At 34.8% G+C, this 22839-nt stretch overlaps 1 protein-coding gene across 1 annotated transcript in view; it reads right to left on the reverse strand.

The window, feature by feature from the left end:
• LOC132698538 (maternal embryonic leucine zipper kinase-like) overlaps nucleotides 1–22839 on the reverse strand; it is a 40200-nt gene that overhangs the window by 1620 nt on the left and 15741 nt on the right. Inside the window, exons 4-6 of the mRNA XM_060664678.1 lie at nucleotides 11872–11926; nucleotides 7633–7783; nucleotides 7469–7572 (exon numbers count right to left, since the gene is read on the reverse strand). Of these exons, the coding sequence (XP_060520661.1) occupies nucleotides 7469–7572; nucleotides 7633–7783; nucleotides 11872–11926 (310 nt within the window). The remainder of the gene's footprint in view (nucleotides 1–7468; nucleotides 7573–7632; nucleotides 7784–11871; nucleotides 11927–22839) is intronic.

Raw genomic sequence — 22839 nt, forward strand, 5'->3', positions numbered from 1 at the left:
CCAATCCAGCGATGTCAATAAAACTGAAATAACAAACAATTAGGAAGCAATCTGGATATGTTGTACAATGTGAGTAAGAAATTGTCTAACAAAAGTTTTCATAACAAAAATTCAAATTTTGTATTATATTATATTGTTCTTAATGTAAAAGAAATTCGCTCGTTATGATAACCAACAGGTCAAACCAAACCAAATAGATGAAGGTGGAGTTTTGTCAAGTCGGCTAAAACCGACACGGGGTTATAACACCACGGAATAGCAGTAACTCAAAAACTTCAAAAACGATCTTCATACAACTGGGCATGCTTATTTGAGATCATAAGGAACTTTATTTGTCTAAATCAGCTAAAAAATTTCTGAGCAGTTAATAGTTATATACCTTTTAATTTATTTCCTTTGCTGATAGGAAAGAGATATTTCCAACTGCTTAAGTCAAGTTTTTCCACCCTAAGTCTTTACAATTACTTTTAGAGAGCCTTCTTAGGTGGCAACCGGATACCTAATATGTTGTTGAATTAAACATGCAATTCAGTAAAATTCGCGGCGCATAAAAATCCCAAGCAGTTGCATTTAAAAACAACAAAAATTGCAACCCGCTTCATCGCCGCAACGAAATAAATTTTTCATCGTAATTCTGGGCAAATCAATTACGTCGAGAGTAATACGAAGCGATCTACGTAGGCCAATTCAGTCATGATTGGTATCCATTCATCATGTGCGCCGGTGATCTTATTATCCAATTATTATTAAGAGCGGTTTGTTTTCATGAGAGTGGAGTTTTGGATTTTTACAATTAGGAACCACCCGAGCGGCCTCGCTAAAGGCCACCGCCGCGATACGCTCGGTTTTACTACGAACCCTAGCAACTATAGTGATGCAAAAAATTATACAGTGTGGTATATAGCGAGTTTATGCAGCTCTATTGCCGCCTCATGCCATCAGTTCTTGTTTGTCCAATCTCCTTCCTGCGGCCATCTTACTTCCATTTCTAGAGCTATGTGGTTTATCCATTTTTTTATTGGTCTTCCGCTTTTGTTTCTTTGTGAAGGTATCCAATTCCATACATTTGATTTGTCATTCATCGTGTCCCTGATAGCACTTGTTGCACACATTCTATCTTAAAAATTAAGCCACATCTTCTCCAGTATGTCACCTCCTTTGACAGTAATTTCCGTAAATCCATATGTCATAGCCGGCTTTATTAGATACTATTTTTTCAAGGATTGAAACTCCCATTTACTAGTACAATTTTATATCTTGGCTGCTTCCTCCTATAACCATATTTTGCGCCTTTTCTGTGTTCACTGTCACACTTCACGAAACGTGAAGTTCTTTTCCCTTTGCTGGGCTATTCTCTGCTAATTTTTTTTAGTGTGAATGAATATGTTACCTGTGCAGGATCTTCCTGGTCTAAAACCACTTTGTTCCTTAATCCCCTCAATTTCTTTCTATTCTGCCTTTTGGAACTCTCCCATACAGTCTTGCTGCAAACGACTTTATGCTAACTTCTCTATAATTTCCGTATTTATTTCTATTTTGCTTCTCATAAATCGAATTTATATATGAGATCTTCCTACCAGTTGGGTGTTTTTTTTCGATGTATAGAACTTTAAGATGCAATAAAACAACGATGGATTATTCGATTGACATGAATTTTATTTATCTGAAAGATAATCTTGTGGCATTACATTTTAAATATGATTTCTGGCATTTGTCTGCTACGGCTGGCGCGGATGTAGTCCAATCTGGACGTCCAATTCTCGATGACTTTTGCTAACATTTATGGCCGTATATCGGCAATAACACGGCGAATGTTGTCTTCCAAATGGCCGAGCGCATGTGGCTTATCCGCATAGACCAATGACTTTACATAGCCCCACAGAAAGTAGTCTAGCGGTGTAAAATCACAAGATCTTGGATGCCAATTCACACGTACAAAACGTGAAATTAGGCGGTCACCAAACGTGTCTTTCAATAAATCGATTGTGGCACGAGCTGTGTGGCATATTGCGCCGTCTTGTTGAAACCACATCTCCTGGACATCATGGTTATTCAATTCAGGAATGAAAGAGTTAGTAATCATAGCTCTATACAGATCACCATTGACTAAAACGTTCTGGCCATCATCGTTTTTGAAGAAGTACGGACCAATGATTCCACCAGCTCATAAAGCGCACCAAACAGTCAGTTTTTCTGGATGTAACGGTGTTTCGACATACACTTGAGGATTAGCTTCGCTACAAATGCGGCAGTTTTGTTTGTTGACGTAGCCATTTAACCAGAAGTGCGCTTCATCGCTAAACAAAATTCGCTTATGAAAATCGGGAACAACGGCAATCTCGTTTTGGACCCATTCGACGAATCTACGCCTTACTTGTCTATTCATGATGAATTGCCAAACCAAACTGATAATAAATCACTTGACAGCTGTCAAATCGGTCGCCATCTTGAACAGTAACGCCAACCTAAAGTTCTATACATCGAAAAAAAAAAACACCCATTATTACGCAGATTATATCAAGCGCTGTTACTGGGGCTTGTTCAATAATTCGATATGCACATTACCTGATCCTGAGGCCTTATTGCGCTTCATTTTTTCTAGAGCTTTTTTACTTCCTCCCTTTTAATTCCCATGCTAGTGTGTATCTGTAGCGAGTATACTGCACTGTGGTAAGCCATTTCATATAGAGTCTTTTTTTTTAATTCAATGCGTTCGTCTGTCCACCAAAAGTTATATTGTTTTCTTGTCCCAAGAGCTTCATGCACAGTATAATGCAATTTTTGTTTGAAAGTCTAGTACATTTCCTCACCTGTGCCGTGTATCTTCACTTCTCTTTTTTTGGCTAGCGGCAGTTTGTAGAGGAAACTAATGGATTCGTTTATTAGGCTATCTACTAGTAAGAAGTGGTCCGATGCTAATTCGGCTTCTCTCCGTATTTTTAAATCAAATGGCCTTATGTATGTTTCTTGTTTAATTATGATATAATCTAAGATACACGTGAATTAATTTATATCCTTATGTTGGAAAAAATCAGTTAATAGTTTCAATGAATATTTATGTTTATATGTTTATATTATCAATGACTGAAGTAAGCTAGAGCTTTTTTAGTTTCATAGAATTGACAAATGTAAAGGAATGTTTGTTATCTTTTCTTTGCGATAATGGAATTGTGGTTGGAAATAATTATACAAAATTTTGTATAATAAATTTTCTAGTCTTGACACTATAGTGTTAGTATCGTATAAATAATAAATCGTAAAAAAATATTTCCAGACAAATGAAAAACGAAATCATGAAATAGAGGAAGTAACTAGTAGAACGACAAGAACCCGCTTAATCGAAGGAGTTCTTCCTGGAAGATTTGCTGTTAAAAAAAATCTATTGCGGTTGCCAGAGCTTATCTGTATGCATGTATGATTAAGAAAAAAGTGGAATACGGTTCTTTGAAAAAATGAAACAAGCATCCAAGAGACAAAAAGATAATTGTTTTGAATGACCATTCCAATCACCCGATCGGAACCCCATTGAACATCTCTCTAATGTCTTGGATCAGCGAATTCCAATATTAAAAATCAACAGGAATTCATTAGTATCATTGAATTAAAAACCAGCAGTTGAAAATGTTGCAACTTCCAGGAAGTCGAGGTGTATTTGGTCTTTCACCTTTTGCAATCTTAAATAATCATTTGGCATTCTGCCTACGTAGTCTCTTCATTTCCATCTCCGGTTTTTTGCCCATCGTATTATACCTTAAGTGTCACACACACACACACTGTTAAAAGCTTTGATTTGTATTGCGTATGTCTGGTCTTATGCAAGTTTTATATGTTCTGATTTTCCTTCTATTGCTCCTATTCTGATACTAAAAATGTCTTTGCTGTTGCTTTCACTTTGTCCTTTAAATTCCTATAGTTTGTTATATATTTGGAAGACCAAGTGATCTGACTCCCATCTTCTCGGTTCTTTTGGTACTATAAGGGATTTTGTTTTTACCGATCTTTACAAGTTAGGAACATTTGATATTTGTTGGAATTTATACAGAAGACTTTGTAAGTTATCCTCGTCTTTTAAAAATATGGAATATTATTTTTGTTAAACTCATTTTTTATACTAATTGATGGAGATGTGTTACTGCCCAATTTATTTGACGTTCTAACATATGCGTGGTTCTTCGTGTTCCCTATGGAATCCCTATGGATCCATGAAGCTCTCTTATTAAATTCTAAGACCTTTCCAGGCCATATGTGGCGGGTTATAAATATAACCTATATAGCAGACCTGTTGCTTCTAAAACCCTTCCTGCTCCTATATCTTCACTAACAATGGACTACCCCTCAGTCGTGACCAAAACTTAACACAGTGTAGGCACTTGATAGAAGGACATTAATGTCGGAAAAATTAGCCACCATAACGGCATTCTTAAATTTAATTTGTGAAAAAACACTAAATTTGCAACAACATTATTTATGAAACGTTCTTAGCAAAGTGTAGTTATAGTTTTGGGACCGCTTATTAGTCTTGTTAGATTTTTTAACATTTTCCTGTCAATTTTTAAAAATTGACCAAGGTACATTCAATACTATCAATATAAAAATTGATCTATGAAAGAACGATACCAATTAATATTTTTGTTTTCGATGTGGGCCTTTGTTTCTCGGTTTCCGTTTATGCTGCTTTCGCCGATGATTTAAGGGCAAAAAGGGATTCGTTCACATTTAGATCTATTAGAGCTTCGGAGCGATTTTGACAGATTTTCTGATTATTGCAGAAACCACAGATTAATCTTACATGTTGATAAATGTCGATATATTATGTTTACAAGGAAAAATGTTTTTATAGATATTAATTTCATGCCTGATAATAAATAGCCGAAATACCAAAGGATTCAATAAGCATCAGTCAGTAATAATCGTGTATAATAGCATGATAAGGTCTGTACTAGAGTATTAATTCCCAGTTTGGAATCCTATTTATAATAAATATATAATCAGAATAGAAAGCATACAAACAAACCTTAAACTTTAGATACAACCTACGAAAAAAGTCGCTTGAAACTAGACGAAACTGTTTTGATGTTGCTTTTACTTACAAAGTTGTAAATAACCTTGTGGATTCTACTTTTTGTATCAATTACTTGAGCTTTAACGCTAATCAATATCGGGTGCGAACGAGACTAACGTTTTCTATTGAACGATTTACATAGAATTACTTTTCTAACTTTCCTAAAATAAGATATGCTCGGACTTATTTAAATCCAACCTTTGCTTTCATTGTAGAGGTAAGAAATTTTATGTTCCAATTCCCGATTTTGTTAAATAGTATGAGCCTATATTGTGCCAATTTGTAATTGGGTAGCTGCATTTTCCTGTGAAATATAAATAAATAAATAAATAAATAAAACGAAAACGTAGATAAACTTTTGTAACAGAAAAAACCAAAACATACCACCACCTATTTACCAGGAAAAAAATTTTGACATTCAGTTTAGAAAGAATAGCGATAATAATACACGAGCGGGGCAAAAAGCAGAAAAAAACGCGACACCCGCTTAAAGGAATATAAAACATCGGACGTGAAACAAATGGGCCAATTTTCAAAGTAAAAATAACGGACGTTCCCACCGATCGCATTAACCTCCGACGTGACCTCCCCTTGTATTGCGCGTATTATTACCATTTGCTACGTCTCCATATTAGTGTTATTATTATTATTGGATCTTTATTGACGAAAAAGGCAAGAAATCAAAAGGAATAGGATAAGAAATTGTTTCCTCTCTAAAATAGTTATGAAATTTTTAAAATTGTTACATGATATTCCCCCAACTTACGTGGTTACCATAGGAACCATTCATTTGTAGGCAACACTCCTCACCCCACTCGTCCCTTGCCAAAATGCCTACGTTGGAATCACAACAAAGTTGGATGTCTGTGATCACTAAGAGGATGCTTTTAAACACAAACAGAAACATTGGCGGTGCTTGTAATAAAAATCGTTCTCGTTATCAAAAATAAATGTATTTTAAAGTTTTTTGTAATTAAGTCAGAATAAGTCCTTTAAAAAATCTACTTTGTTGATCAATTTAGATTCTTCGTTTGCCGTGATATATCGAGGTAAAAGTCGCAATTGTTTTTTTCTTGTATTAGTATTATTTAGCTTCCTGACAAGCTCTTTAGACAAATAAGACGTCTGATTAGCTACTATTGTGTTGTAAGATTAAGGAGATACCTCAATTATTTAAGATTCAGACCTTTTTGTACTGTGCGTATAAAGTGACTGCTCCTATTACGAGCCTAACAACTAAATGTTCGGACGACGTAAAAAACGATAAAAAAAAAAGACTTTGCGTAACAATCCTCAGCGTACAGTTCCAGCATTAAAGGCGAAAATCACCGAAATTTGGAACACTTTCACCCCCGAATATTGCAAGACTTTGATAGATTCCATGCCAAAACGCATAAAAGCTGTTATTTTCGCGAAAGGTGATGTTACTTCTTATTAATGTTCGATTTAAAGTAAAAGATTTAAATGCGTCCGAATATTTATTTGTCAGCAAATTCGATATGTTCTTGATATTTTGTTATGTAATTTATGTGAAATAAAAAAATAATTCATTACGATAGCACTTTTTGGTATAAAATTAAATGCGTGATTTCATTTTTCAATCGAAAAGGCAAAAAAAATCAATTTAAAATAAGTTTAAATATGTTTTTCAAAGCAACTTCCACAGGCTATTGTAATGCTTTTTATAAAACTTCTGGATTCCTCCTGCGTCGGTTTTTGCTGAGTCGAAATTGCTGACGTTTCGCCAATCATTCTGTTGGCTTCTTCAGAGCTTGACTGAAACTGGTTAGTGTCAGTTTTTGTCAGAAGTTTTGTAAAAAGCATATAAATATGTTTTCTTATTATTTCGTACATTTTCCGAACAATTAGTTGTTAGGGCCCGTATAATTTCTAATACTTCCTAATCTTTCTGGAATCTGTCACTATCGTTCGCGGTTGAAGTTGGACCATAAACTCTATCAGCATATGATATAATTGGATGTAATTAATGGCTCCCACAAAGATAATTTAAGGTTCGAAGAAATTATTTTAAGATTTGGATAGTTCCCTAAGCAATCTATACGAGAACTGACAGAATCAATTGATATGTTTTGTGGACAACTTTATTATTTAACTCTTTTAGTTCCTAATATAAGGTATTCTAGTCTAGAGCTAGATTTTTTCATTCATTATTCATTGCTAATTTTACATGACTTTTACCTATGGCCACTAACTTATTGGCATTAAGCTTTAGATTATGAGGTGAATATATACCGAATGGAGAATTTCCTCGTTAGCCATTATAGTTGCGTCAAATACTTCATTTGTTTGAAGCAGTTGCGAATCATAAGCGAATTGTTAAAAGATACATGTTTGAAAACAGACGGAAAGTCAGAGATAATGATGGTAATTATGATCGCCACTTACCCCTTACGTTTACACTCTATACCCCGTTGCTTGAAGCCCTTGGAGAGTTCGTTGATGATAAGCTCGGGATCCTTGCACTGGGTAGTCGAGACGCTAAATAACTCCTGTTAAAATTGAAAATAAAATGCGAAAAATTGCTCCCACTCTCGAATCGGACAACTCACGTTGTTGTTGAGTAAAACGGGTTGCCGAGGAGCGTTTTCGCAGTTCCTTTTGGGCGTAAACGCGTAGCGCACCCTATTCAAGGACTTTTCAATACTGTCCAGCACCTTCTTCGTCGAACCCGGAGTGTCGGAATTGGAGGCCCGCCGTTTCCTGTGGAATCGTTTAACGATTGATTAGCGACAGATTTGATTAGCGTGTGTGACTAACAGTCCCTTCCTTTCAACTCATAAAGGGTACACACAATTGCCATACGAGCAGATGTATTCGGACAGAGTAACTAAGGTCATTTCATTTCATTAACGGCTAATAATTTACAAACGAAAACAGCAATTTTCAGGGTCTTTTAGATTTCTTTACCCATAATCGACACACCCTGTACATAATTGAGGTTATAGCCCTAGATCTCCCACGTTTCCTGGTCCAAGAATTTTTCCTAAACAGTAAATGATTTTCGAGAAAATAAGTTTTTTCTGAAACCATGCAGTGCCCCGTAATAATCAATGACGTCATCGCGTACTTTTTATAAAACTTCTGGACTCCCTGCGTCGGTTTTTGTTGAGTCGAACTAGCTAACCTTTCGCCAATCATCCTGTTTCCTTCTTCAGATCTTGACTGAAACTGGCTCGTATTTTACTCTGTACCTGATTTTATATTGTTTGAGGGCGCCGGAGCACCATATTGGTGTCAGGTAGAGACCTGAGTCGCGGTTAAGATTGTTAGGCTGCTTATAGATTTCGATAAACTTATAGATTTTTCGTTGGTAGAAGAATTGATTACATGCAAGAATTTTAGTTTTATCGAATAAAATTTTATGTCTGGTTTTGTTATTGTGTTCGGCAAATACTGATGAGTTTATTTGCCTTAGTCTTGAGGCTCTTTCGTGTTCTTTCAGTCCAGCTGATATTTTTCGTCCGGTCTCTCCAATGTATTCTTTGCCACATATGCATGGAATGCTGTAAACTCCTGGCATCTCAAATCGAATGTTGTTTTTGACAGATCGAAGATCTTGAGAGATTTTTGGACAAGTGGTAAATCTGGTTTTGAAGTTATATTTCTTTAGAACTTTTGATATGTGGTCAGTGATGCTTTGAATATAAGGAAGTACAACAGTGGCCAGAGTGGGATTGCTTTCGGCTTCATTGCTATTGGAAGGTTGTGCTTAAGTGTATTTTGTGATGGAACGATTAATATCTTTAATGTGAGAGAAGAGCAGAGGTAAGGTGTCATCCGAGACGGTGTTTATATACCCCTTATTTAGCTTGGCCCCCCTAAAACAATATAAAAGCAGGTACAGAGTAAAATACGAGCCAGTTTCAGTCCAGTTCTGAAGAAGCCAACAGGATGATTGGTGAAACGTTAGCTAGTTCGACTCAACAAAAACCGACACAGGAGGAATCCAGAAGTTTTATAAAAACTGTTTTATAAAAAGTATAATCGTAACCGTAAATAAAAAAACAGTAGCTCTTGATGCGGTCTATGACACTGTTTGAACCGATTGGTCATATTTTTTTACGATTTTTGATTCAGGGTTAATAATTTCTTCTGGAAAAGAACAATTTTCTGGGTCTTTTAGATTTTTGTCTATAATTGGAAAACCCTGTATATAATTGAAAAAAAACTTGAAACCAATATTAGAGCACTAGATCTTCTGCGTCTGCGGGTTAAACAATTTTACCGATCCGGTGAATGGTTATGGAGAAAAAAAACAAAAAAAAAACAAAAATTAATGTTTCAACAATTTTAAAAATATATTTGGTGAATTTTCCTTGCACGCAATTTCTATTGTTTAAATGCGGACACGGACCATTACTTCGCTGCTAAATTTGAAGTTGATACTACAAATTTAGGACACTTAACATATTTCTTATATGACACGGAATACGGGAAACACCCTGTACAATAAATAAAAACCTTAAATACAAAAATTTTAGCTGCCAATACAGGCTACATCGCAATGTAAAAGGAAGTGACATCTGAATTATAGTCTTTCAGTTATAGCCAATTTTCAATAATAGGGGGAAACATTTTTAAGTTTTTCTGAAAAATTGTCAAGAATAAAAGTTTATGGGACCGTATCTTCTGCGTCCTCTAGTTCAAGAGGTTTTTCGGTCTCGAAAATGATCTTTTTTTTAGACCCTTGCACACGCGATTTTTTTTTGTTTAAATACTTCCCGACCCCCAGCCCCCATTTTCAATAGGTTCCGTTAAGGGGCAAAGCTGCATATATGTGCAAAAAAATGCGAAAAAAAGATCGATGCCGGCGTTTTATCGACGTCGTTTCTTATAAGCTTGGGTCTCGTGGAGGGTTAAAAAGGAGGCAAGTTTCAAGGTTGTAGCTCCAACGGTTCGAAAATTATTCAGGAAAAAGCAAAAGACGAGAACGGAAAACGAAGAACGAACAGACAACAAAATTTTTTTTTTCGGCACTGATAATTTCTATACCAATGGCGATCCCATAGGTCCTACTGTTACCGAGAGCGTAGATACTTTCGAAAAATCGAATTTTTTGAAAGTAACAAAGTCGAGACCAGTTCGGTGCGACACCTTGGACGCTGGTCAAGCTCAAGGTGTATTTCCTTTTCTATGGTAAATATCAAGCCTGTTCCTCGTCGCGTCGGTATACAAAAACAGAAATTAGATCCCCACCGCGACGCCATAAAAAACCGCTGACCGCTGCCTGGTCGAACCAAAAACGGGTCGGATGTTTACGGACGCCCCTACGGGGACGGTGCTTTACGGCGTTCCGACGCCCATACACTCTGCCTCTTTACGGCTTCAATTAGCACTAAGCGACGCCTATTATTGATGCCCCTAATTCACTTGGTTCTGCGGTTTTGCGGCCGCTCTCTATATACAGACGGTTAAATTGGGTTTGCGGAAGTAGAGAGGGAGTGATTCACAATTTAGTACAAAGGCTTTAAGATAAAATCATGATACGCGATCAATTTTATATATAGCTACAGTAGACCGCTAAAACCAGGTATTCGATTTCAAGAAAAATGCTCGCCCACCCCATCACAACTTATTCGTGCGCATTATTTGCAGTAAATAAAAAATATACAATATACAAATATAAATGGAACTCGTAATTCGTGTAGCATACCCTCAACCTATCTCTTACTTTTTATGAGCACAGAAAAATAGAAATTTAATATCGAAATTAAGTAGCTAGTTCTTAAATTATCGCAATTAAATTTCTGTCAGTGCAGAAAATGAATATGGCGCACGTAAATGAAACTTAGACAATTGAAATCTTAATTTGTATTGCATATGGAGACAGAATGAGAACTCAATAAGTTTATAAGACCGACAGTGAGAAAAATTAAGAGAAAATTCAAAGAAATGTCAAAGAAATTATTTTAATTTTTTGATCATATTTTCTAATTTTAAATTTTAAATCATCTAAATTTTGAAGATTTTCCTTATTTATTCTTCCCCAGAGGAAAAAATCCAGTGGAGTAATATCCGAAGACCTTGCAGGCCATTCTATTGAGCCCCTTCTACCAATCCACTGTACTGGAAATACCGTATTTATATCGCATATCAGTTTGATTTGAATTTGGGAAAGAAACTACGAGAGTGGGAATTAAGTGGATCTTGTTATTGTATCTTTCCGAACATTTTGAATTTAACAAATTCCAAAATTCTTGAATTCTCTGACTGACAGAAATGTAATCGTAACTATTTAAAAACTTTACTGCTACTAGCTACTTAACTGTTCATTTCAAAATTAAATTTGTTTTTTTATTCTTTTGCCGTAAAAAGTAAAAGATGCTACCTATTCGTTCAAAGTGGCCGTTTATATTCGATGTCATTTGTCTTATCGTTGACTCGCATAATCTAACGAATTTGTTCATTTCTCACATGCTCCAGTCTTTAAGTGTGGCTATTTCTCATCCAATAATAAAGTTCAAGCTCACGAAGTCTGTGTCAATTTTTTAGACGAAGATAGACGCGAAAAAAGTAAAAAGCCTAAAAAGTGTTATTTTTCTTCGAACAATTTCATTTTACACAATCACACATTAAAAATGAGTAATCCATAGGAAAATTATTTTTTCTAAAAACTTTGACACTATGTATCTGAAAACGAAGTTGAGCTCGCGAAAAATTTGACTTATCTTTGGCCATACTGAATTTTAAAATGTTCGTTTAACGTCAAAGGTTTTACTTACCTTTCCGGTGTTTTGGGGGTTAACTGAATTTTAAAATGTTCGTTTAACGTCAAAGGTTTTACTTACCTTTCCGGTGTTTTGGGGGTTAACTTTCCCGGCGTAGCCGCTTTCTTGAACGGCACTGGAACAATAGGAAAATTTATTTTCCGACTATATTACATTTCTAAATGCGAAATATTCATAAAATGATTAAACAGGGCGAACGAATTAAACGTGATAAACTTCCGATAAACAGCAATGATATCCGATGAATTCCGTATTTCAGTTTTTAAGACCCATACACCTGGAATCGTTACTAAATTAGGAACACAATAATTTTCAGACAATAGAAACACGAATTCGGTGAATGACAGTGACGGCGGCGTAATTAAAAGTAGTTTATTAGAATAATAAATGCAATAATAATTATCCATGATTATAAGTGTAGGGATAGGCAGATAATATATTATTCTAAGACCAAGTGTATTAAAACTTATATAGTAATAATATGAAAATAGATAAATTGTACTAAATATGATTATTTGTCGTATTCCTAGTAGCTAGATGAACTGTAGCCGTTCGAGTCCAATAACTACCAATGTGAGTTATTAGTCGGGATACCATGGTCCACACCATCCTTCCATGAAAGCCTGCCTGCCGCTTTTTAAATTTTTATCCTGTCGTGTTTTACCAGCGGTATAGCTTTCATTTGTCCAAGTTTTGTCCAGATAATAGATATCAGTGTTTTCCATTCGAAACTGTCTCAGCGGATAATTTTGTCTTTCTCTATTAAAAATGATTTTCTTTTTTTGAGTTTTTGCACAACTAAAACTCATTTCACAATATCTTCTTTTCATTTTAGATATTATTTTTTTTTAAGTAAAACGAATGTGATTCCAGTCTTTTCGTACTCATTTACTACACTGTCTTTTTTTCTGTATTTCTCCTTGGCGACCTGATGGGCCCGCGTTTATTCAAGTGGACAAGTCGATATACGATAATAAATAATAATAATAAATACATTTATTGCTTTGCTAAATATACACATTATTACACTACAAAATATTAGATGGTACCACTTTTAAGGCAAACAAAAGGCTTAATAGAACGCAGATATCCAGCAAAGCCAGACACTGTTTAAGCCTCAATTTAATGTAAACCAAATTACCCTAAGAACAAGAAAAACAAAAGAATCAAATAAACAAAACTAAATATGTTAGGCAGAGTTTAGAATACATTATTAGTTATTAATTAAATATAGTTTTCAATAAAGAGAGAAGTCGCAGGACAAAGGAGAAAGGAGAGGTAAGGGTAAACAGCAGAGTGGTTTTCAGATACGAAAATTATTGAGACCACTGATTTTTGCAGTTTAATAATGATTTATTATTCTTTCGCATTGTTGAACAAAAAAGGCGACATTCTAGAATAACACGTTTGGACCTTCAATATAAGATGGTCCATAATACGTCACCGAAACTAATCTGGCGAAGGTGTCCAACGATAATCGTAAATTGTCGCCAGACGCAGAGCCCTAAGAAAGTCGCAAGGTGTCGCAACGCGCTGGCGGCGAGAAAAGTTAAAATAGTCGTAACTCAGGCGCCCGGCACATGAGCGTCCCTACCAAATTTCTACACCATACGATAATTTTATAACGGTGTCGAACCAATGAGAAAGCAGTATGATCAATCTAAATCGAAGAAAAGAGCTTTGCCCTCGCATAGAATTGTGTCCATTGGATTTTTGCTGATATGGCCCGCCTATATTGGCTCTTGTTTTTTAATTAGTCGAAATCGAGTTCAAGCAGAAACATATATTGTTGCTAAAGCATTTTATTATTTACTTCCTGAAGAATTTAATATGGATTTGCAACAAGTGCGGTAATACCATATTATACTATATTGTGCGGTTAACGGCAGTAAGAAGCATTTGAGGCATTTGGAGTTTATTTGGTACGAGCGGAGCGAGTGCTTAATAAACGAGTGAGATAAAGAGTTTGCCAAACGTGTTGCACACTATACTTTTTCTACGGCCGTCACGAAAAAATCACAATTTAACAAATTTAAAATAAAAACAGATGATCGGATTACTAAATTTCGTACCATCCAAACAAAATATTTATTAGTTGCGATTAAACTTATTCGTTTATCGTTGCGATTGGTCCTGCTATTGTTGTCTCATTTTAACTGTGTACAAATTTTTATAACTTTATGTTGTTTATTTAACTTTTACAATTGATCATTAAGTAGTTCATTTAAAGAAAAAGACTGTAATTGGAAGAAAAATTATCCAAGGATAGGGCTTTCAAGAGGATTACATTTTTAATATCGTATAAGCACGAAAAAGCAGGTCCTAACTTTGAATTTTGTTTTGTTTGTATTGATGAGACATGGATACTTGAAAATCGTACAATTGGTCTTCGCAAGATATTAATATAAAAACTGTAAAAACCACTAAAGTTCATGCGAACGGTATGTAAAATTTCTGTGGGAAACTTAAATTATACATGTACCAGATTTTAATTATAGCTTAAAGGACCTAATATTTAAATTCTCTGATATGTATTAGTTTGTGGGTACATTTTTGCAAAACAACAAGAATACATTCACGGACATGGCCGTCAGAATTAACAAACGCCAAAATTCAAACCGTGCAGTTAAATCTCCGAAAACATTCGATTGCTCCCAAACCCGTGCGGTAAAATCCCGGAAATGTCCGAAGTTGCTCAGGATCCGTGGCAAACGAAACTCGCGTGGTAAAGTGGCGCTTCCCAAACGCTACATCAGTGTGTAATTAGGCATTTTACATACGGGAATAGGAAAACGATATTTAAATCACAAGTTTTATTAAACGAGTGACTTAAAAAGTTTACCATTGCATATCACATTTTTTCTACCACCGTTATATTTTGGGTACATCGCAAAGCAACACGAATACATTCACTGACAAAACCGTCAGAATTGACAAACGTCCAAATTCAAGGCGTGGGAAATATCTCCGAAAACATCCGATTGCTCCCAACCACGTGCGGTAAAATTCCGGAAACGTCCGAAGTGGCTCGGATCCGCGGGAAACGAAACTGACGTGTTAAAGTGACGCTTCCCGCACGCTAGATCGGTGTGTAATTACAAACGGGAGTAGAAAAAGTTCATTAGTTTTATTTAATATTTTTAGGTTATTTCATTTTTATATTTGAAAAATTTTACTTTACTGAAAAATCAGTTCTTGGAAAAGGTTCCAACTGCGTCCTTGTCCAATGTATTATCCCAAAAGAGGAAATACTTTCAAATGTCGAGTCTACAATAAACAAAGTGCCATCTCAAACATCTAATGAAATCCTTAAGAAATCCTAACCTCCAAAATCTCTAAAATAAATCTATAGAATGTGACATGAAATTAAAATCCGTGAAAAATCTGTCACCCCACATGCCTGTAAAACTCCTTGTTTCTACGGACTTCCCAAGATTCTGGTTCTCCAACTTATTCTATAGCAAAGTATCTAGCGTCTATACAAAAACCATTACCGGGAAAACCTGGAAAACTAATGGTTTCGCACTTAAGTCATATCACTTCATTCAACAATTAAACACTATTACATCAAATTCAAACGATATTCTGGTTAGTTTCGACGTAGAGTTTCTCTGTACTGAAATCCCTATCCCAATATCATTTCAGATATATTAAAATATAAAAAGAAAAATGCTCGTCTAGAATATATGTACTCTGTTAATGAAAAATTTATTCACAATTATCACAACTTTCCGAGATTTTATGATCCAATTAAACTTTGTACATTTTAACGCACGTTTTACCATTGAATCAGAAACTAATAATAATGTTCCATTCTCAGATATTCTTATTAATAGAAGATCAGATCTAATGTTGGATAATTTAGTTTACAGAGAACCTACATACACAGACCGATACCATATCAGGACCAGAAGTAATCGGATATCAACTCTCTTGTTTACAGAGCAATAAAACTGTCTTAATCCAAATCTCTGGACCACGAATTAAAACACCTACTTTTTGTTCATCTCTTAAATAATTGCCACATTAGAGATATTAAGCCTTCCATTAGGAAAAACACTTCGCCACAACCTCCTAAAGAAAATAAGTCCCAAAGCAACTACTGCTAAGCAACACTTTCCTTACATTTAAGACATTACTAATCATATCAAAAATTATTAAGAAATATTATTGTATTATATTCAACACTCGTCCAAAAATCTTCAACATCTTCGATCCAATAAAGACAGAATTTCGTTTGAGACCCGAGGAGTTTACAGCATTCTAGGCAAATGCGACAAAGAATGCATTGGATAGATAGGACGAAAAATATAGTTTCCACATCTGATTGAAAATAACTCGGAATATCATCTGTTTCTTTCCAATTTCATACAGATTTCATATTGAACTATAAGAGAATATACTTTGAATTTTAGGAATTTTGAAGGATTTTTGGCTTTGAATGGCCCATGAGAATAGTAAAAGTAAACTGAGCTAGTCTTACAAGAACAAAATAATCGCACGGTAAAGAAAAAGGCATATAGAAAAAATAGTTTACACTTGATAACGGGCAGTGACACAACTGTCCGAAACGTTGTGTAAGTTAAAAATAAAGACAATGGAAGATCGACATCCTTTTAGTATTTCTAATGATTACAACGGTTGTATATGTAATAATGTGTAAGTAAGTAAAATTGTTAGACCGTATTATTATTAGATTAGATTAGATCTCTTAGCCCAGCAGTGTGAAAACTGGAGATAGTATTTTAAGAAAAAAAACATACAATAGAAGTATCGCTGTTCGATTTGATATGACTTTTTGTTTTGCTTTTTGTTGCGTTTTATACTTTTTATATTTGAAATGAAGCGATCTGAATTAGGAAGCATTGCAAATTTATAACTTTTCTCAAAAATTCTTAGTAAACTATCCCCGTCCAAAATTCCCAACATCTAAATCTAAAAAATTGGTTCATCTTGTATTGACTAAGAAATCTACAGCTCTCTTTTTTATTAGCTTCTTTCCTATAAATAAAGCATTAAGCGTTTTCACTTAAAATAGTTATCAACTACAAACAAAAACTATAAAGTTATGAAAGAATATATTACCTATATGTAGTACATTATTAGAACACTTTTTTGAGAAGACTGTGATATGAAGGGTGATTCAATAAGGGTTTCCACATTAAAATAATAAAAAAAACTCGGAAGAATATAAAAATATACAAACATTTTTATTTGCCATTTTAGATTAGTGTATTACAACTAGGTATGAAAGATGATGTCATTCAAATGACCCCCGCGACTCACGTGGCATGCCGGCTATTTCGCGTCTAATTTCCTGTTTCAGCTCTGGAATAGTGTTTGGTTTATTTCTACACACTCTGCTTTTTAGATACCCAAAAAAAAATCTAGGGGAGTAAGATCACATGATCGCGGCGGCCAATTGATATCGCCGTTACGTGAGATAATCCGACCAGGAAACTTGCCCCGCAGCAATCGCATCGTTTCTCTGGATGTGTGACAAGTGGCTCCATCCTGTTGGAACCACAAATCTTCAATGTCCATATCTTTCAACTGCTCCCAGAAAAAATCAGATATCATATTTCGATAGCGAACATCATTAATCGTAACAGCGTTCTCCGCATTATCCTCGAAAAAAAAGGGCCAATTGTCCGCACCAAACGTCACTTTTTGAGGATGCATTGCTTTTTCAACAATCTCTCTTGGATTTTCTAATCCCCAAATACGAGCATTGTGTTTGTTTACAAAGCCACCAACGTGAAAATGTGCATCGTCGCTAAAGATGATTTTCGTTGAAAAATGAACCCCTTGTTCTCGTATCCATTCTGCAAACACGCGGCGCTGTTGATGATCTCGAGGTTTCAACTTCTGAGTTATTTGGACTTTATATGTGTGTAGATACAAGTATTTTGTTAAAACTCGCTGTGTGGTTGAATACGTAAGGCCCACGGGCTGCAATCGATGACGAATCGATGTGTTTGGATCTTCGGCTACATTTTCGCGAACAATGGCAATATTTTGATCTGACCGACCTGCACGAGCACGTTGAGGGACTTTAAGGTTAGTTACAGATCCAGTTTGTTCAAATTTTGGAACGACATTCTCAATTGTCCTCTCAGAAGGTCGATTTTGCGCGCCGAAAAATTCAGGTAGAGCCCGAAATGCATTTTTTTTTGATCTACCATTTTCATAATAGGATGGCACAATTTTTACACGTTGTTCAGTCGTATATTGCTCCATGACTAATTTTGTTTATGTTTTGAGGTTAGAAATCTCATATGATAATAAACAAATACAGTGGCGTTCAGATTATTGAATCACCCGTTATGATATAAAGGGAAAAGTATTTTATTTTCTAGACACACCATATTTTTTTCATATTTCTTCATTTTTTTATATTTATCATGTTTATTAAATTTTGAAAATTCAATTAAATTAAAAGTTTTGACGGTCCAATTGTTGTTGTATTGAAAAAAATGTCCTTATTGACAGTTTAACTTCAGTTACTATTACGTACGTGGCCCTTTAATTTATTCGAAAATGGAAAAACTTTTTTTTTGAGAATAGGTTTAACATGCTTAAATACCTGAGAAGCTGCGCATATGCATGTAAATACATATCCTAAAAGCCCAATAAAGGGGAAAACTAGTTGCCAATTTATTTCGAATCTGCCGAGGACTAAGGCCTGGCGAGAACATAAGGCGAAGGGGACGTTTTCTGACTGGTACACCAGAAAATGCCAAGACGATGGAAATGTTGTTAATAAATTATTATTTACTGATGAAAGTATGGTAACCAAAAATGAAATCTTCAAACATTTTTTACGTATTTTTTTCTATTTTTGGGGGTACATTAAAAACTATGTGTGTAATTTTCAAACAGAGGAAAAATTACATCAGCTAGTTTTGGAAACATTTCAAAACATCACACCAGATGTTAGGCCCCACAGATAGACGATGTTTGAACATATTTTGTAATAATACTATAAATATTCCTATCAACAATTTGAATTAATCAAAAATATGTATCAATTATTTACTATATTTGATAAATTTAAATAATAATTTGTTATTCCAATTTAATTGTAAGTAAAGATATTGTGGTTAATAGTATTTACGCTACTGACTTTTCGAAATTTGAATAAACAATAAATTTAATAGTAGTTCGGTGTGTTGAGTGCGATCATGGCCTACTTTTAAAAAAATTAAGTTTTACGCTTGTGACCCCAAGAATGATGATAAATACCTGATTATAAATACCTCATGGAAGAAAATTAAATATGGCCTCAATAAGAAAATTTAAAAAGTTATAGTGTAGTTCGAAAACCAATGAAAAAAATCCCTTTACGTCATCATATTCTTCTTAAAAGTGTTCTTATATACTAATGCCAAGATCATGTTTGGTATATTTTGGGCGTTACAGACAAAAGTAGAAAATCCAACTTCTTGTAATTTTTCGAATTCATACTATGATCATTTTGCGAGCAGGATTTATAGTTCTCATAAAATTCTTTAAAAATTATCTAATTTTTATATTATTTTTTTTTATCTAATTTAATCGACCCTGTGGTTTTCTATATCCTCTAGTATCCTATCCTTATATTAGAAGTTTTTATTTTTTTGGACTATATTATCAAAACTGAAAAGTGACATGACACATTTCAAGATTAAGTTAGATTTCGGGGCCCTATTAATATGTTTGTTTAAATTGCTCGATTTAAGGTTTTCTTCTTCTGAATATGTTCCAAAAATTATAAAATACAAATTTAATGTGTTTTGTTTCGCCTGCAATTATTTTTCGTGTGTATCATCTTCACATTACTTTTCGTTATTTTTCTAATAGAACCACTATTGGGACGATTTTTTAGAAATTGGAAGCAACTTAAGAAAGTTTGAAAATTTCTCAAAAAAAGTGGACCAGGTAACAGTGTTCCAAACCGAGGCCGACCAAATGCCAAAAAATGGCGGCAGTGGGGAAGGAACCCTATCGAAATATTACCGTAACCCGGTCGTCCCTCCCCACCTCCCCAAGCGGTCCGCCTCTACGTCCTTGGCTCCAAAGAAACTACCGTTAAGCTATTTTCCTCGGGGGACCGATTGCTCCCGGTCGTTTTCTTATTATTGCCCGCCTCCAGCACCCCGTCCCCCCCAACTAATTTAAGAGTGCGGGGGTCGTAAAGAAAGAGGCAGCGGGCCGAGAAGGGCCGGCACACAAGACACGGGGCGCACCCCGTTAACGTTTAAACTTTTAACTGCCCTATCTGTCGACTTGTTTAGATGTATGTCCGTGGGGGATGGCGACCCGACGCCCCGAGATTTATAGGGGAAGTTTGGGACGAACGCGCGGCGCACATTGGAGCAAAAAGGTTGTTATGCAGAAAATATTAGGTAGCTTACAGAACATAAAATAGTTTTGCAAAAACATTTACAATTCTCTATGTATAACTTACATTTGATGATTAATTAATCAGGTATTACAATGTATGAAAAAAGTAAAAAAATAAAAAAAGAATAACTATAACTACACTACACATATAACAAATAGCTGATAATGTACATAGTTTTATTTACACAAACGATATTTTAGCGGAATTAAATAATTCAGTAATATTATAAAACAAGGCATTTATACAGTATACATTTTTATTCTCATTGAGCCAGGAGACAGTCTATAGTCCAAGTCACACTGAGAATATAGTTCGGAGTCTTATGGAGCGCTGGTGTTCACATCCGATCTCAAACAAATTTCGTCGTTAGTGTCTAAATTTTATCCAGACATTTTACTTTACCTAATTTTCATGTACATCCGTGAAGTTTTTTATTTTTGGTCAGTAAGTTCCCACTTTTCCTATTCGGTTTTTTTCTATGACATGGCGAACATAATTACTCCAATTTTGTTCAGTATCAGTATCGAAATATTCCCCGTTCATTTAGTCAAAAATAATTGCCGTTGCTTTTCTTTGCTAAGAAAACTCGGTCGGCGCCGGGTAGAAAAATGGTTTTGCATATCCTGCATTAAGCAGAACGAAACGTGGGCCTGTTTTTGTAGGTGCTTCAAGCGTTTAAATACATAAGGTACTTAAAGTAAAAATTTGCAAATCCTTATCACTTCGCATAATTTTACAAATTGGGATTAAGGTGGTCGAAATGTTTTTAAACAAAAATTTCGTTATGTACAATTTGTCTGAGTAAACTGTTAAAACCACCACCATGTGTATGATCGCCAAAATTTGACTGACTGGGCCCCCCATTCTCCCATTTGAAATGCATCGCCTATGCTACCCACACTGTATTATAAGTGGAACTTCGACTATAGAAGCTCTAAGATTACCGGAATTGCGAGCATTATGACTACCTGCTTCAATATTTAATATAAAGCAATATTTGTTTCTAAAAATATGAATGCTTAATTGCCACCGTAAACCCCGTACCTAAAAGTACTGCCGCACTTTCTAAAATGATTCAAAATATCGTTGGTACTGAACTAAATGCACCACAATTGCCCTACTCAAAGTGACAGATGACATTATCTCAGCTTTTGACCGGAAACTGAATACGGTGCATATACTGCTCGACTATAATTCAATAGTATATTTCAAATATATTTAAGTTCAAATACTTAGAGATTCACAAAAACAACATTAAAACTCCGTAAACTTTTTTTAATTAAATATGGTCGGTTAATCTCATATACTACGTTACAATAAAGGGAAATTTTTGAAACCATCGACCTAATTGTAATCCTGCATTTTACATAGAAAAGTTGAAATTTTAATTGTAGGGAAAACTGCCAATTTGTCTTAAAACTTCTGAATTGGGAGAGAACAATATTGATTTTAAGATGTTTTAGATGCCTCTCCCATAGCATTTTTCCACACGCAAAGACTCTAGAGTCCTCCTCAAAGTAACAGATGATATTATATCAGCTTCAGACCGGAAATTACATATGGTGCCTGTACTGGTCGCCTACAGTAAAGCCTTTGATATTATAGTTAATACAATTTTATATTTAAAGCTTAACTACTTTGGGGTCTCTACGACTTTGAAGCACTTGATATCGGAATCCCCCAGGTTGTATCCTGCGACTGCTAATTGTTTCTGTTTATACAGCAGATTTTTCAGATTTTTTAAACTTCTGCATTTTTCATCAGCTTGCAGATGACCAACAACCATATTATCTCTGTTCCTTGGAGGCACCCAAGTCATGGTTTTGAAATAAAAAAAAAATGCAGAATTCTGGGTCTTTGGTACCCATATAACTTAATGAATAAATAATAAAGTTTTTAATTGGACCTATGATGGATTCGGACTTAGATTCTCGCAACATGTCACGATTTTACTTCAAAAATGGTATGCTAAGCCTAAAATTTTAAAATATGTACCTAATAACGCTGTGAGCAAAGAAGTTAAACTGTGTGCATGCATATTGTAGTAAATTGTTTCTTTTTCTCCGTCGTATAATCTGACGGATTCCAATTTTTCACTTTGTGCCTATATAATAATATTATCTTTCCGTATTCCGTATTAGGTTTGTATCCTAATGATTGTTATATGACTTGTGTTGAAATATATCATATATGATATATGAAGGAGTGTATTTTACGAATATCGCTATCTTTGTGCTGTCATTATTATATTTTGTGTGTCTGTACGTGCAACAAAATGAAGACATTTTATTATTAGTATCATGAATAATTTAAAAGACATTTACGGAAAACAGGACAGAACGGTCCTGGTTGCTTAGATTTTCAGATTTGTCCAGTCGATCTAAAATGTTTAATTTTGTCAATGTTATCGAAAATCAGCAGCGCCATTAAAATTTTGTACAAAAACTATTATATTATCATATTTTTTAATTATTCTAGCAATTCCAAACATATTTAAAAGCTCAAACAAATTTATATCTAAAAGGCTAAGACTAAGATTATTGTAGCCGAGTACCAACTGTAGGGGCTGATATTCGAAAAATGAATTATATCTTTGGACCGATTATTATTATTTTCTAAGAAATAGTTACTTCTAGGCTACT

This window comes from Cylas formicarius, unplaced genomic scaffold, assembly GCF_029955315.1.
Source record: "Cylas formicarius isolate icCylForm1 unplaced genomic scaffold, icCylForm1.1 PGA_scaffold_2__14_contigs__length_35257938, whole genome shotgun sequence".
Taxonomy (NCBI): Eukaryota; Metazoa; Arthropoda; class Insecta; order Coleoptera; family Brentidae; genus Cylas; species Cylas formicarius.